Raw genomic sequence first — 15,165 nt, 5'->3', positions numbered from 1 at the left:
ATCATAAGTTAACAAAATACGAGAATAGGGTATAAGTACTTGGAGCAAGGGGTTACTATTAGGGTTTATCACAAGGATTAATAACGAGCTTATCACAAGGATCAGTAACGAGTTTATCATAAGGATCAATAACAAGTTTTACGAAGATTCTTTACTCTATCGGTGCATGGCATCAACAATAATCTATAATCAATTTATAATAGAAGGCAGAGTTACTTGCCTCAAAAAGGTTTCCTGTTTTTTGGAACATGAGTTATTGTCACCTAAGACTTCTTTCCCTTTTCTAGCCTGAATGCTTCCGCTTTTCAAATCTACAATACAACATGGAACCTGATTAGAAACTCGATCGATTCCCGACATTTCTCAGAACATCTAACTTCAACCCCAATCATAATAAACACTTATCTTATATACACATACATAACAAGTAGTACATAATAAGATATAGCTTTATACTTTTTATATCACCGACTATCTCGATACTTTACACATAGCAAGTAATCATATAATCTCATAGTCCGACACTAAATCTTATTAAATCATATTGACTACATTCCTTATACATATCTATTTACTTTCTTTTCAAAAATTGGGCATGACGTATTTGTATCTAGGCCTACCCTTATCATACCAACCAATCCACGACAATCAGTTATAGTCGAATATACATAATTACATTTTATCACTTAGCACGCAACATGCAACTCATTTTATACTATTCCAACTAATGACTCCACATACCATATCAAAATATACAACTCATTTTCTTGGATTTACTTCTTACTTCCTTCTTACCGAATATAAATCTTAATAATCCAATTCGAATACATATATCATACATGCAAAATTTCATATATTGATATCAAAATCAACTAAACCTTTAACAAATTAGAACTAATAAAGAAGATAAATTCAGAAAACTCTAAAATCATTTAAAATCGACATGCATTAACAATTACTCCCTTAACGAAACATGAAATCACATTTAAACTAATATCCCGATGAATGATTCAAGAAAAATCAAGATTATAAAGTCTGAATTTTTTATCACAACATGCAATTCAAATTTTTGCTAAAACGAAATGTTTCTCATCGATTTCGGACTCAATAATCATCATCGTCCATTCCACCGACTCATTGGAGTTCATCGCCGGCGGTGGAGTCGAATGGAGGTGCCCTTACGGATTTCCAATCACATTCAACTCCAATTAAAAGTTTAACATCACCACTTGATCAAACACCATCAATAACAACTATCAAATCATCAAAACCAAATTGAAATTCGAATTTCAACCCAAGAATCCGAAAATGGGTTTTCATAATCATTACACAAACACGCATGCAACTAAAGACGAGCACAGAGGGAGTGAAACCGAGCTCATAGCCGGTTTTAGATCAAGAAACGAGCAAGAAACGAGAGAGAGAGAGAGAGAGAGAGAGAGAGAGAGGGAGAGAGAGAGAGAGTATCGAGAGTTAGAGAGAGAGAGAGATAGAGAGGAAGAGAGAGAGAGAGAGAGAGAGAGAGAGAGAGAGAGAGAGAGAACGGGAGGGGAGAAAGAAAGAGGAGGGAGTATATACTTGGTGCAGGGGCAACACGATAACTTTACCCTGGAAACTGATTTTCTTTCCCTTTCTTTTTCTTATTTATCGAAAGTAGAATAAAAGAAATGCAATTCAACTATCATAAAATGTGCAAATGGCTCATTTTTAATTTTTTATAATATAAAATTAGCTCTTCACCCATATTTTCAAAAAAAAATTTGAACAACCGATTTAATTTCTACATATTTTATAATTAAACCACCAATAGTAGCAATAAGCTTTTAAAAATTATTTAAAAAAATCAGAATACCAAAATAAATCAAACTATATTTTTAGAAATTCTCTAGAATTATTCTAAAGATAATAAAATAAATTTCACACCTTGATAATCTTTTAATAATTTTATAAAATTATATAAGGATCAAATAATCCTTATTTTTACCAAATAAATTCTTTAAAAATATTTCAAAGCTCACGAATTCACAAATTCACACATGTACTCACAAATAACAAATATTCACATAATGTTAGTCACCACAATTATCTATACACCTTAGCACATAATTATCCTTTAATCTATCTTTTGAATAACGGGTCTCGTTCTACTTGACGGCCCGACAATCACAGCTTAAACCCTTAGCTGACTCATCAAACTGGAACTAGGCTTTTCCCGTTCCTTAATACTATTTCACGGAATTTTACATTAACCACAAAATTTTGTAATTTAATATTTTATACCCAAAATTCCACATAATCCACAATTATAACATGAAACTATATTTTATTCGAATACATATATCGCAAAAATCCCAGTCGTTACATGATATCTTTTGTAATTGATATTGCAACTATGTTTTATATAACACAATTTACGTTTTACGATATATGTTTTACTTAACATTATTATCATTCGTACAAACTAGCCGGTCTCAAGAATATTGTTCATTCTCTGAGAAAGTACATTGTATTTATTTATCAATTTTTATATCTATAATAAAAACTGCATTTTCTTCATACTTATGTTTGATTAAATAAATTTAATTGTGTGGTATATGTTATTTACTAGCAATCGACTCTGGTTAATTTGTAGAAGGGGGTTTAAAATAAATTAAAATTTTCAACAAAAATGTTGGAAATGTTACAAAAATATCATCAGTTGATGGGCTACTCCTTCAACGGTTATCCTTTAGGATGATTAGCCGTTGAAGGCTACAATTTTACGTAACATAATTATGTCACGTGTTTTGCTTATCATCAAGATTCAAGTGTGATTTCTAACAATCTCCCCTAATTTATGGCTGATAGAATACAGCCATAAATTGAAGCCATGATGATAACAAAACACATTCTGGCTTTTAAACATTAAGAGTGCATAATCATATTGTGTTAAGCTGCTGAAATATGAAATCTACAAGGAACTAATATTTAGGAAAAGATGTTACTCTGAAATAGCTCCTTTAGACTGAGCAGATGAGATATTAATTTCTTTCAGATTTTCTTGCTTTGTGATATTCCAGTCTACCTTTTTAAGAATTTCAAGAAAGATCTCTTCACCCTTCACGTTAATATTCAGCTTCTTCAATAGAAATATTGGATTTTCATTGAATCTCTGAAGTACTAGGCATCAACAGTGGAAGTGAAACCTTTGGCTTTTTTTAAGCCTAGAAATACCTTTTGTCAACATTTTGTATCCTTCTTTCAAAATATGATGCAGAATTTATATATTGCCGATTCCTTCCTTATAGTCAAACACTAGCCTTTCAGGCAGTTTTGAAGTGGAATGCAGTCCTCTAACTTCATGGATTTTATCAGGATGAAGATTGATATGAGAGTACTCATCAATGTACGCTAGATACGTGAATTAGTCATTATCTTCAAGCTTTTTTACTGATTTAGAGACTTTATATTTGAAAACTAGTTTTATTTGAAACTTTCTTATTCTTGGCAGCCTCCAATTCCTTTTAGAAAAGTTGGAAATACAGTTTCTTTAGTAACATCTGATTTTTTGCAGCTGATTTTGTCCTTTTTCCTTTGGGCTTCTTAATTGCATCTCAGCTTCCAGTTGTAACTCTAGCTCTGTGGCCTGCTTCATTTGAGTTGTTAGTGACAGATTCATCAATAACTCAATGTGTTAACAAGTCTTTAGCTTTAACCAGTCCATAACCAGTCCATCCCCTCTGTTGATGCTCTTCTCCCCTTTAGTGACTTTTTCCTTTTTAACTTTGCTCATCCTTTGTTGATACTTTTCCCTCCCTCGGTTGTTTCTGTTTCAGGAAGAGCTGCAGACTTCTCCCCCTTTTGTTAACATCAAGGGTTTGGGGTTCACCTGAGGATCTGAAAAGGTTCTTATAACAGCTTTTCAATAAAGGTCAAGTCGTGTGCAGCCAGAATTTGATAGGTTTCATGGAATTATTTGCATCCCCATTAACAGCAGCACCAAGAATATGCATTTTTACTCCAGTTGTACCTGCATTTCTCTCATATTCTCTATTTTCTTGCATCAGGGGCTCCCCTGGCTCACAAACCTCACGCCTTAACCTTCACCTTCTAAGGTGGAACTCTCAAACTCACTTGCAAGGCTGGAAAAAATAGCCTGTCTCTTATTCACACACTCTCCTTTTGCCTGCTGTAAAAGCAGCCTCTCACTCTCAGTGTGTTCACTCTCTTTCTTCAATCCTAGAAGTGTTAGAGCAACTGTTCAATCATTTGAACTAATTGTTGGGGAGTTGGTGTAGAATGATTACTTATCAACTATTACGAAACTGTCATTGATAGAAAAATTGGAGCTATCAACGGCTGTGCTGTTAAGCTAGCCGTTGATATATGGACTAATACTTATCAACGGCTGACAGATAGCCATTGATGAAGAGAATGAGATAGCAGCTGAAGTTCTCACTAAAATTACATCCGTGAAGATTGATGTGATATTTAAGGGCACAAACTCATTACTAGTGACCGAAATAAAAGACTGATGTTCCAACAAATCATCTAGAAGATGATGAGTATCAATTTCAGAGTGGGGCTTCCCCATGAATTAAGAGATGAAGAATCAGTTTAAGAAATTGATATTAAATCAACATTCATATGAGAAGTAGGTGGTTGTTTGTGTGTAGCTGTTCAAAATTGATTTGTAAAGAGTGGGGCTGTGACTCCATATTTACAAGGAGTCACATCAATCTGAAGTTGAGAAGGCATAGCTCCCCGGGTGAGATGCCTCATGTTCTGAAATGAATAATGAACTAAAAAATGAATGATTTAGAATTAAAGCATTCTTGTGATTATGTGGATGTGTTCTTCACTTTAGTGAAGCTCTAGTAAACTAGAGGGGATTTGAATACATATTTCACTTAGATAGCATTCTAGACCCTGGTTCCCTTTAGAAGGGACCACCACAACTGTGAATTTCCTATCATTAATAAGTCAAGATAGTTTAACTTATTGTCTCAATATTTTAAATCTTAGACCATAGTTATGAGGGATGTTGTTCAGTCAAATTGAACCTCCATTTTAATTGAAGTAGATTTGAATGATTTTTCCTAAAAAGTACCATTCTTGAATCATATAGTCATTACAGGTCTACTTACCTTAATATGTGCTGAAAATCTCAAAGTTTTTACTAATATAATCCCATATATGTGTTCCCACGGAACTACATATATATGACTTGATGCCTGTGGAAAGTATATGCATGAAGTTTGTACGGGTACAACTACACGAGTTATACAACATATATCGATACGAAATACAGTCATCAATACGAAATCCACACATCAACAGTAACCATCTTCATCCAATTTTCATTGCAGCATTAGGCTGACTAACATTGACACTGGAAAAGACTTGATTGCATCCGGGCGAAAAAGAGTTGCAAAGAATTGTGGAGGACAATCAGAAGCAGCAAAAGCGAGTGCTGTTGATTAGAGTAGAAGTGGTGGCTATACTGATTAGAGTAATTTACTCTGCTGATTACACAATGTAGAAGATTATTATTAAACCATTCACCATCATTACTCATTTTTACCATTGATAGTTGATGGAAATCTTGAGTACTATTATCCGTAAGAAGTCTTAATAATTAAATTAAATTGTAAGTTTGTACCTGGTTAGTGGTAAATGGTAATCACCTAGCATTACTCTTAACACAAACACTGCATTTCCTTTTTGTTTACAGGGGAAATGAATGTCGAACACTTGAATTCAAACTTTGCAAAGACATGTAGTGGAACTGTTCTGTAAGAGTACTGTCATTTATCTTCTTTGAAAATTCAGAAACTTAATGCCATAAGCAAACACAAAAGTAAAAAGAAGTGCCCAACCAATATGTGCTAAAACAACATACCCAAGAAAATCAGATTCGTATCCTAAAGTATCTTTTAGATATTCTTTTACTGGTATGCTATTTTCTTCAAAAATCACCATAGGGTCCATATTCTCGCCAAACTGAGATGTAATCAGGCCGTAGATTGTCCATGCAATTGGAGAACCCCAGTAGTACCATCTCCACCAAATTGGTATTTGCTGCAAGTTGCGGAGATGTTAATATGTTATATTTAGTTTGACAACTTGAATACAAGTTGAGAAAAGCAGTAGGTAGTTTTTTTACCGTCCTAGGGATAAGGAAGCCAGAGAACAAGTTCCATAAACCGAGGAAGAATGACATGGTAATCGCAGCAATTTGGAAGTTTGGAGTGAGGGCAACAAGCATCATCCCATACAATGTGAAATACACAAAACACATGAACACAAAAAAGAAGTAGAAAAGAAACTTCTCGATTTGCCAGGGGAATCCAATCATAGTAAATAGGATAATACTGTAGATGAATGTCTGGATAAAAACGTAAACAACCTCAATGGCCACCTGTAGCATAGAAAAAGTTAGTTCTAAGCAAATGTTGACTCCGGAACCCAAAATTTAATCAAATTGCAAGTACTGTTGCTTTCTGTTACCTGAGCAAATGCATATGGCAGTGCTGAATACATCCCTGCTGCTCTTTCACGGTAGAAGACTGTTCTTTCAACTGCCACAACTGACTGTACGGCCCCAACACTTGTTCCCCCGAGAAACAAAACAGAAGCATACATAGCTCCTAGCAGATTCGATAGGTCTTGTTGTTTTTCACTGCAGACATACCAATTTAATTAATATTAACACCAATTTACCTGCATAGAGGGCATGTTATGATAAAGAATAAAATCACTTGCTTACATTTTCTGCCCTTGCCCCCAAAATATTAATCCAAATACTACACCGATTACTATTGTCATTAAAAAGCGGATGGCATTGTACTCTGGATGCCTCCAGTATGACCAGTACTGCTTCCAGAAGCAAGCTTTACATTGAGTAATAAAGGGTTGCGAATATTGGGTCGGAAAATGCAAGTCCTCGGAGCCTGGTGCTCCGTTGCTTAGTTCTTTAATGAGTTTTATATTGCTCCTGATTGAGAAAAAGAGGTGCCGTTAAACATATGAATAGATATGTCCGAGACTGCATTTAGTAGTTAAAGAAAACTGCATACCTATACAGAACAGATTTTTCATAAATTTCTGCAAAGTCAACATCAAGTTTAGATTCCGCCACTGCAGAGCTAATTTCCAGCATCCATGTTGCTGGATTTTGACTGTCTTTACATTTAGGAATTCCTGAAATGGACTGCAACAAGTCTAACATTATTATTTAGTTTGGCAAAAATATACATATTTGTACCAGTTGAAGTTGTAATTACAGTCTAGAAGTGTACAAGAATAACCGGGTGCTTGTTTGCTAACTAAATTAAACTAATAAGAAATTAAAAAGTGGGATTTAAAATGATAAAAAGCAATTCAGAAAACCATAAATATCGCAAATATATATCACTCACTTCAAAATATTCTACGAGCAAATGAGAGTGTTGTCCAAGAGCTCCAGCATAAATAACTTGGCCTCCTCTTTTCATCAACAGAAGCTGATAATGACAAGTTAAAACTTGAAGGAAAGTAGAACTATTTTCAAAAAATCTCATCTAAAACTACAAAGCTGGTAAAGATGTATAAAGTCCAATCTCTAATAAATTAAGGTTGTGCTAAAAACTCTCTCCTTGTGGCAGAGAGTAATTTTGTAGGTCATTTGACTTGTAAGCCCTCTAAATATATGCAATACATCAAAGTAAGAAATCTACGGCTTTCAGTTGTAGTTAAAAGCATCATACAGTTTGAAACTTGAATTAAGCAAAGCAGGAACTTTGGATGTAAAATATAGTTTCAGTGGTTGCTCAAAATAGTTTAATGAGGATAAGCTTGATAAACCTTTGCTTCATCTTCTGAAAATTGTGAAGACGTCATCGCAAGGTGAAAGCATTAGGAGGTACATATAAATTTCAGACCAAGTTTATAATCCCAGATAAGTGAAAGAAATTAGTAGGTACCTCATCAAAAGCTTCAAAGATATCTATGCTTGGCTGATGAACTGTACATACAACAGTTCTCCCTGTATCCACTGTGTTCCTCACGGTTCTCATGACAATTGCTGCTGCTCTGGCATCTAAGCCTGATGTTGGCTCATCCATAAAAATGATGGAGGGATTAGAAACCAATTCTACTGCAATGGTAAGCCTCTTTCTTTGTTCAGTTGATAGACCATTTACTCCTGGGAGTCCAACTAGCGCATTTCTCAGCACATCCAACTCAACTAACTCCATCACTTCCTCAACAAACATCTGAAAAGCGAGAAAATGTTAGAATATCAACCTTCTCTGATTTGGTTAGACAAAATTAGGGGGCACAAACATATCTGCAATAGAATCAGCAAGCAAAAGAGAATTAACCTTTTGTGTTTTATTTGACACATCTGGACCAAGACGTAACCATGCCGAGTACACAAGAGATTCATGAATGGTAACATGTGGAGAATGGATATCGTTCTGTTCACAATAACCACTGACACGAGCAAAAGTTGCTTGGTTCTTTGGATAACCTGAAATGCTAATACTTCCTTCGATATACCCTCCAGTTTTTCTTCCCGCTAATACATCCATCAACGTGGTCTTTCCAGCACCACTCACTCCCACTAATGCTGTCAAAACACCAGGCCTGAATGCACCACTCACATCTCGTAGCAATTGGAGACGGTGCTCTGTGATTCCTTGACTCTTCATTTCCTGAACAAACGAATGGTTTTACTGTGAGAATCTTTGACCACCATATGTTCTGCTCTCATAGAAAAACTGCATATTATAATATCAATTTAAAGGACGGGTGACTTACAGGAGGCATATCAACATAGTAATTCACATTTTCAAATGCAAGTGAAAGGGGCTTGAAAGGAAGCACCATTCCTCTTCTGTTATCTTTATCAGAAGTGAAGTTCGTGTGTCTTGGAGTGTTCCGTACACCCATATCTACACCTGTGGTAGTTCAAATTTACATAACAAAACCTTTTAGTACCGGAATAATAAGGTATCCATGTATTGTATATTGAGGATTTTCATGCAGAAAACATTCAACTCCTCAAGGAATTGTACAACGTAAGGTGGAGTCCAAAAGTTTGGCGATTTAATAGGACAGAAAAACATACCATCTTCAGCTAGAAAGTGAGCTAATATGTACTATAATGTAAGAACTGTGCAGATTATAGTTATTGAAAATTATTTAATCTCAATTGCTAAAATTCTAAAGATCTCTCCGGTTCCAAATACAATCATTATATTCCTTTCAATTTTCATTTTTCGCAAGTTTATGCAAAATGCGCTCGCCAGCTAGTATTGACATCTCACTATAATAATATTAGCAAAAAGGAAATACCAGTCAAAATGTTGAATGTATTAAGAGACTTGGTTACATGTAATATCAAACCTTTATTCAAAGGAGCTGTAGACGCTGTGCTCCTGTCAGTAGACTTGTTCTTTTTCTTAGTGTTGGCATCCTTATCAACGACAGACTTGGAACTTCCAAAGGCTGCATTTTTTGTCAAATTCTCAATTACAATCCGAAAGTCCATCATCATAAACGATGCTATTAAGAAAAGTTAATTCTTACGATTCAAGTATGTCAGTGCCAGGATAAAGAGGATGTTTAAGAAAATTGTATAGGCAAATAATGCTACTACACATATCCAGTACATATATCCATCCACAAACATCCCTCTGCTCCCCAGAAGCACCTTTCCGACAGTAGGTTGATCTATCCTTGTGTCTGTATTGGGCTGTTCAAAGGAACCATCATGATCCAAGTGTCGATTGATATATGTGAAGGCAACTGATCAAAAATCAAATTAACTAAACTTACATCGTTCCATCTTTCATCAAGAAATTCATTGACAGCAACGGCATTCTGCCCGTACATCAATGGAGAAAGATAATAGCCCCATTTCATCCATGATACTATGTCATCTGCAACATAAAAAGAACCTAACTTACGATTTTGCAAATTTAGTAATATGTATCTCAAAAATTTAGCAATTGTAAGGTGTAGAGATAGTATAAGATTTTAAGTAGCCTACCTTTAGCGACTATAAATCCACCAAGGAGTAAGACCAATAGCATCGCAAAGGTACCTAAGGAACTTGAAACAACCTGTATCCTTGAAACTGCTGCAATGAAACGGAAGAGAGACAAGGCCATTTGATTTACGCCAACATATGCCAATAACTGACAAAAGAACCTACAATACAAGGCAAATTAGTAATTTTTGTCAATATATATGTTATAGATCTACATTGCTGTCATAATTAAGGTGAAATTGCAAGTAACAAATCCAGTAGACTTTTGCAAATGTTCACCACCAACAGAGACAGTATAATCAGTTTCAAAAAACAATGTGCAAGCACACATACCGAGTAGCGTCTGGAGCAAAACCGATTGTGTAATATGTTAGAATTGTCCATATAAATGACTCCATAACTGATATGGGTATTCTAAGGACACATATCGGTATTGCAAATGCCCATGCGGGGAAAAACAATGAATCTCTTTGTTTAAAGAAGACCGGAAGTCTCATCAGTGTAAGTCCAAGCTCTGCTGCCCCATTAAACATCACATTTAAGAGACCGAAGAAAAGTGCACCAAAAAATTTTGCTCCATCTGCTGCTCGGCCAGAAGGCATCTCTGATTTAAAGAACACTGTAAAAGCAATAATTGACATAATAGTGATCTGGAAGGTCTTGAAAATGTATAAGAAGGAGTTACGCTTCATCAATAACCATTCCCTAGCAAAGGATGCCTTGAGGAGTTCCCTGTTGGAAATACCATATCTTTCTTTCACTAATGCAGCTTGATGGGTTTGAGATCTATCATAAGGAATGGAGAGATCTTCAGTGATTCTCTGGCCAACATGGAAAGAGCCAAATCGTTTGACAAATTCGGGAACAGAAACATAGTGGTACGGTTCATTCTTCTTGTACCAGTATTGCTCTTGGTCTTTCATTGAAGTAACCTCCTGAAGAAAGTCCCCAACTCCTTTTCTTTCAGGGCATTTGAATCCCACACTTTCAAAGAACTCAAGAATATTATCTCGGGGACCTTGATAGACAATTTGACCTTCTGAAAGTAGTATAATGTCGTCAAAAAGCTCATAAGTTTCAGGTGCAGGCTGGAGAAGAGATATTATCATGCTTACATCCATAATATGAACCATTTGCCTCATAAACTTGACAATTTGAAAAGTTGTAGAACTGTCTAGACCATTTGATATTTCATCCATGAAAAAAACTTTCGCAGGGCCAACCAGCATTTCCCCTAGTAGAATGTTGTCACATCAGCAGTGTAACAGCAACAATTATTAAAATTTTAGAAAGCGGTAGATTGTTTGAGGTAAGAAAAAAAAAGCAATTTGACATACCGGTGGTGACACGCTTCTTCTGCCCACCAGAGATACCCCTCCTCATCACATCTCCGACCATTATATCACCACAGGTGTCCAATCCAAGTATCTGTTATAGAAACTTATAGTAAATACAATAGTCAACTTCAAATAGCATATAAAGATCCTAAAAAGAGCTGCAAACCTTGAGAACATAATCAGTAACCAAACTAGAGTGTTGGCCTGACACTGCTGTAGCTTTCATGAAAGCATCTATCTCCGCATCTGGTTTGATGCCCGATTCTTTTTCTCTTCTTGACAATTCTGACAGGAGATCGTATCTTGTTCCAACTCCCAAGAAACGTCCAGAGAAATCTAATGTCTCTCTTACTGTTAATTCACCATGGTGAAGGTCATGCTGGCTTATATATGCAGAAGTCCTCTGTGGAATGAATTCTGACATGTCATGACCACAATATGTTACTTGTCCACTAACCTGGCCAACATTATATAACATGTCGTAAGATAGAAAATCATATATCAGAAAAACATAGAAAGATGACAATTTTCACGAAGTATGAGGTGTCATTAACACACCCTTAGATCCTTTTCCAACACCCCAGCAAGGGCCTTTAACAAAGTAGTCTTTCCAGAGCCTGGAGGCCCTAAAAGAAGTGTCAATCTGGTAAAGATAAAATGAAAATAAAAGAATTAACAGTATACATATAAGAAACCTATCACAAAACATAAAATTTAAAAATTCTTCGTGTCATTTTAGAGCATACACTTTTGTACACTGCATATTTTATGCAGCAACTGTGTGAATATAAAAATGTTCAAAGATATGCTTCTGAATTCTGAACACTTTTTCTGTATCATCTGCAGCACTGCTGCTATGACCACTGTTTTGCTCAACTAATAAAGGGCTCTTTTCTGAATTGCGATGAGAACAACTAAATCTAATTGATAGTTTTCAAGTACCTTGATGGTTTCAGCACTCCATTCACCTTATGGAGTATTTCAACTGTCTTTTTCATTGATGGAGCAAGTCTTAACATACGAAGAACCTCCTGTTTGCAAAAAAGTTATGAACAAAGTGTAATCATTTGTTAAGATCGCTATCATTCCTATAGGAAATTTTATCATCTCTACAAAAACAGTTTAAGGATAAATCATAAATTATTCCAAGTGTGGCTATAGTGAATGGTTGTGACTTCTTCTTCATAACATTTACATATGAGCTTAGTTAAAACAATTTTCTGGATGATACTTTCACCGTGAAACTGCTGCCATTGCTGATGTAACCAGTAGGTTGAAGTACCAGAGGATACACTTTCTTTTTAATATATATGGTCCTAAAAGATCCTCTATCATTTTATTTTTTATTCACACAGGCCAGCTTAAATTTCTGATTACTTGTTTACGGCTGAAAATGTTGGAAGTTAAAGCATTAAAGAAATGCATTAGGTTTAGTCTATGAGGTCTCATCTGTAGTTTTCCACACTTATCACAAGTGAGAAGGTACGTTAAGTCTTGAAGTGTCTTGCAAAATTCAGCTGACCCATGCTAATGTAAATTATCATAAGATTTGAACACTGTTCACTTGAATTATGATTTGGGTGACAAAGAAGCCTAGATTCAAGTCCAAAATCAAAAGACCACTTGAAATCTTCAATTTTCAATCATAATATACTTGGTCTTCGTCTGAGATTAGAAGTTGTTCCCTCTCTAATTATTAAACTGGTGCTCGGAACCAGAGCAGTAACGAGCTATATGCCAATAATTTCTTGGATTGGATGGTTGGTTATATCTAGAGAGTGTTAATGCCTTAACTTCTAAACAAGATGATTGATTCAGTTTTTATGTGTTAAAATTTAATATCAAGAAGCATTTCCATTATTCGCTAGAATATAATGAGAGAAGGCAGACTAGCTTGTATCAATCTACAAAACTTATGATTACGAAAAGTTAGACCACGAGTAAAGTGTAACTAGTACCTCTATGGTATTCAAGAAGGCATTTGGGAGCGTTGGAAGTGACCTCGATCCGATATATGCATCTCCTTCGACTGAAAAGTTTTGGAACCGCACTTCGACCTTGGGAATACTGATTCCAACCCTATTTAGACAAAACGAATATCAATTAATCCATCAACTGTTGCCAAAAGAAAGACATGTACAAACATACTTGACACAAGTATCACAGCTTTATTTCGCACCTGTCAGTTCGATTCCGAACTCTGAGAAGAAGCCTTTGGTTATCCTCTTCAACAACTTTGAGTATACTCTCTATAAAGTTCTTCTTGTCTTGCACTCCTAGAGTAGACACATCCATTGTTTTATGAACCACATTTCCATCCTCAAGAACTTGCTTAATCATTCCGTGTCTTAACCTATTATATGTGGGAAGCCTTTCGATTGCAGCCCATTTGAGATCTTCCTCATCCTCTTCTCTTCCATTCTGCTTAAATAAATCTCCTCCTGGGGAATCAAACACCTCCCGGATACTTGCTGAGGCCCATTTTATTCTGTCGGATGATGCATTAACACTCATCCTTCGACTTATTGACCTTGCCAGGTCCTCTGTAGCCATAGTTGATTCAAATTTCTATAAATATATAGTAGTATCAAAAAAAATCTTGATTTTTACATGCAAGAAGAGAGATAGCTTAGAACCGCAAGTTACTTGTGGGAGTAAGGCTTCATGGGGATTTTGTAGCAAGTTAGCTTGGAAGAGACAGGGAGATGAGTCAAGGGACTGCTAAAGTGGGTCAAATAAGATCAAATGGACTTGACATTTTTCTGTGTCTTTTATGTGTCTTATTTGCATTACTAGTATACAATCTGAGCCGGCTTGAAGAAGACATCTGCCCCCATGAATTGACATTCCGTTCTGGTATTATACACACCAGACTGCAATAATACATGTCTCGATTATGCTAAGTTACAATTACTGCCGTCTATTTTTCTAGTGTAACCTTTGTTTTATACTGCAATTATTTATGTCTTCATCTAATATGTTGTGCTAAATTACATTTAGTGCCGTCTCTCAATCACTTTAAATTTTGTTTTACGTGTTCTCTTTTTCCCAACAATTCGTTGCCGCTTATTTTATTTGGATACTGGTTGTTAGACTTGCACCCTATAGAGGTTCCAATATTGCTATTGTTTTCAAGTAATCTGCACAAAATATTTGTAGAATATTGGACTGGCTACTAAAGTTTTCAAATTGTTAGTACATTACTGGTAAGTGTTAAGTTGATAGATATTATCAATAAAAGAACTAGATACTCTAACTAAATGATGACCAACACGATCTGCAGACCGTTTAACAAAAATCAGATCTATTTGATTCAAACAATACCATGCCAAAAGAGAAGATTGTATGAACCAAATTGCCAAGTGAACACAGTCAAGCAATCCGTATATCATTCTTCCAACTAGCGCGCTCCAACGCTCACAACCATTCCCAACCGAGAAACAGGCGAAGATGGAAGAAACCTGTTTTGCTTGAGCACATAAACATTGATCAAGGTCCAGTTTAGCGCACACCACAATCTCTCGCAGAAAAGTAACTTTTTGATTCCGCAGAAACATTTCGCGAGCTTTCCATAAGCTCCAGCACAGCATATTTATCTCCGAACACTCTCTGAATTACCTTGCCAATTTTGATGAAACAATCCCGGAAAATTTTAAAGCAATTACATGTGACTCAATCGACACTGTAGCAAACAGTACTGAACAATAGTTTCATTTTCAACTTGACAATTTGAACATTCTAGATTTCATTCTGGATAGATACATGTTTATCTTACAAACTATCTCTTAACACATGTTTATATCTATTATATTT

At 35.5% G+C, this 15,165-nt stretch overlaps 1 protein-coding gene across 2 annotated transcripts; it reads right to left on the bottom strand.

Moving 5' to 3' along the window:
• Nucleotides 1-5,790: 5,790 nt before the first annotated feature.
• LOC141692251 (pleiotropic drug resistance protein 2-like) lies at nt 5,791-13,895 on the bottom strand. Of its 2 annotated transcripts, none has more exons than XM_074496989.1 (20): nt 13,532-13,895; nt 13,311-13,431; nt 12,295-12,383; nt 11,911-11,995; nt 11,519-11,809; nt 11,353-11,443; nt 10,349-11,249; nt 10,016-10,176; nt 9,802-9,905; nt 9,553-9,718; nt 9,370-9,471; nt 8,782-8,921; nt 8,343-8,675; nt 7,944-8,234; nt 7,401-7,484; nt 7,059-7,192; nt 6,749-6,976; nt 6,490-6,661; nt 6,146-6,400; nt 5,791-6,060 (listed from the first exon to the last, which is right to left on the bottom strand). In XM_074496989.1, the coding sequence occupies exons 1-20, from the start codon at nt 13,864-13,866 to the stop codon at nt 5,791-5,793; spliced, it is 4,353 nt and encodes a 1,450-aa protein (XP_074353090.1). In that variant the 5' UTR covers nt 13,867-13,895. The 2 variants fall into 2 exon arrangements, with proteins under 2 accessions (XP_074353090.1, XP_074353091.1); XM_074496990.1 differs by having other exon boundaries at nt 8,782-8,890; nt 9,393-9,471.
• Between the last annotated feature and the right edge of the window lie 1,270 nt (nt 13,896-15,165).

This window comes from Apium graveolens, chromosome 10, assembly GCF_009905375.1.
Source record: "Apium graveolens cultivar Ventura chromosome 10, ASM990537v1, whole genome shotgun sequence".
Classification (NCBI taxonomy): Eukaryota; Viridiplantae; Streptophyta; class Magnoliopsida; order Apiales; family Apiaceae; genus Apium; species Apium graveolens.
The sequence above is the reverse complement of the archived record's forward strand: the minus strand, read 5'-3'. Positions and strand labels throughout refer to the sequence as shown.

Excerpts from the sequence above, each read along its gene's own strand:
- LOC141692251 (XM_074496989.1), bottom strand. The coding sequence starts at position 13,866 with ATGAGTGTTAATGCATCATCCGACAGAATAAAATGGGCCTCAGCAAGT. Across the intron at positions 12,384-13,310 it reads CCTTCTTGAATACCATAGAG|GAGGTTCTTCGTATGTTAAG; the intron begins GTACTAGTTACA and ends TTTTGCAAACAG. Across the intron at positions 9,719-9,801 it reads TTGATGAAAGATGGAACGAT|CCCAATACAGACACAAGGAT; the intron begins GTAAGTTTAGTT and ends TCCTTTGAACAG.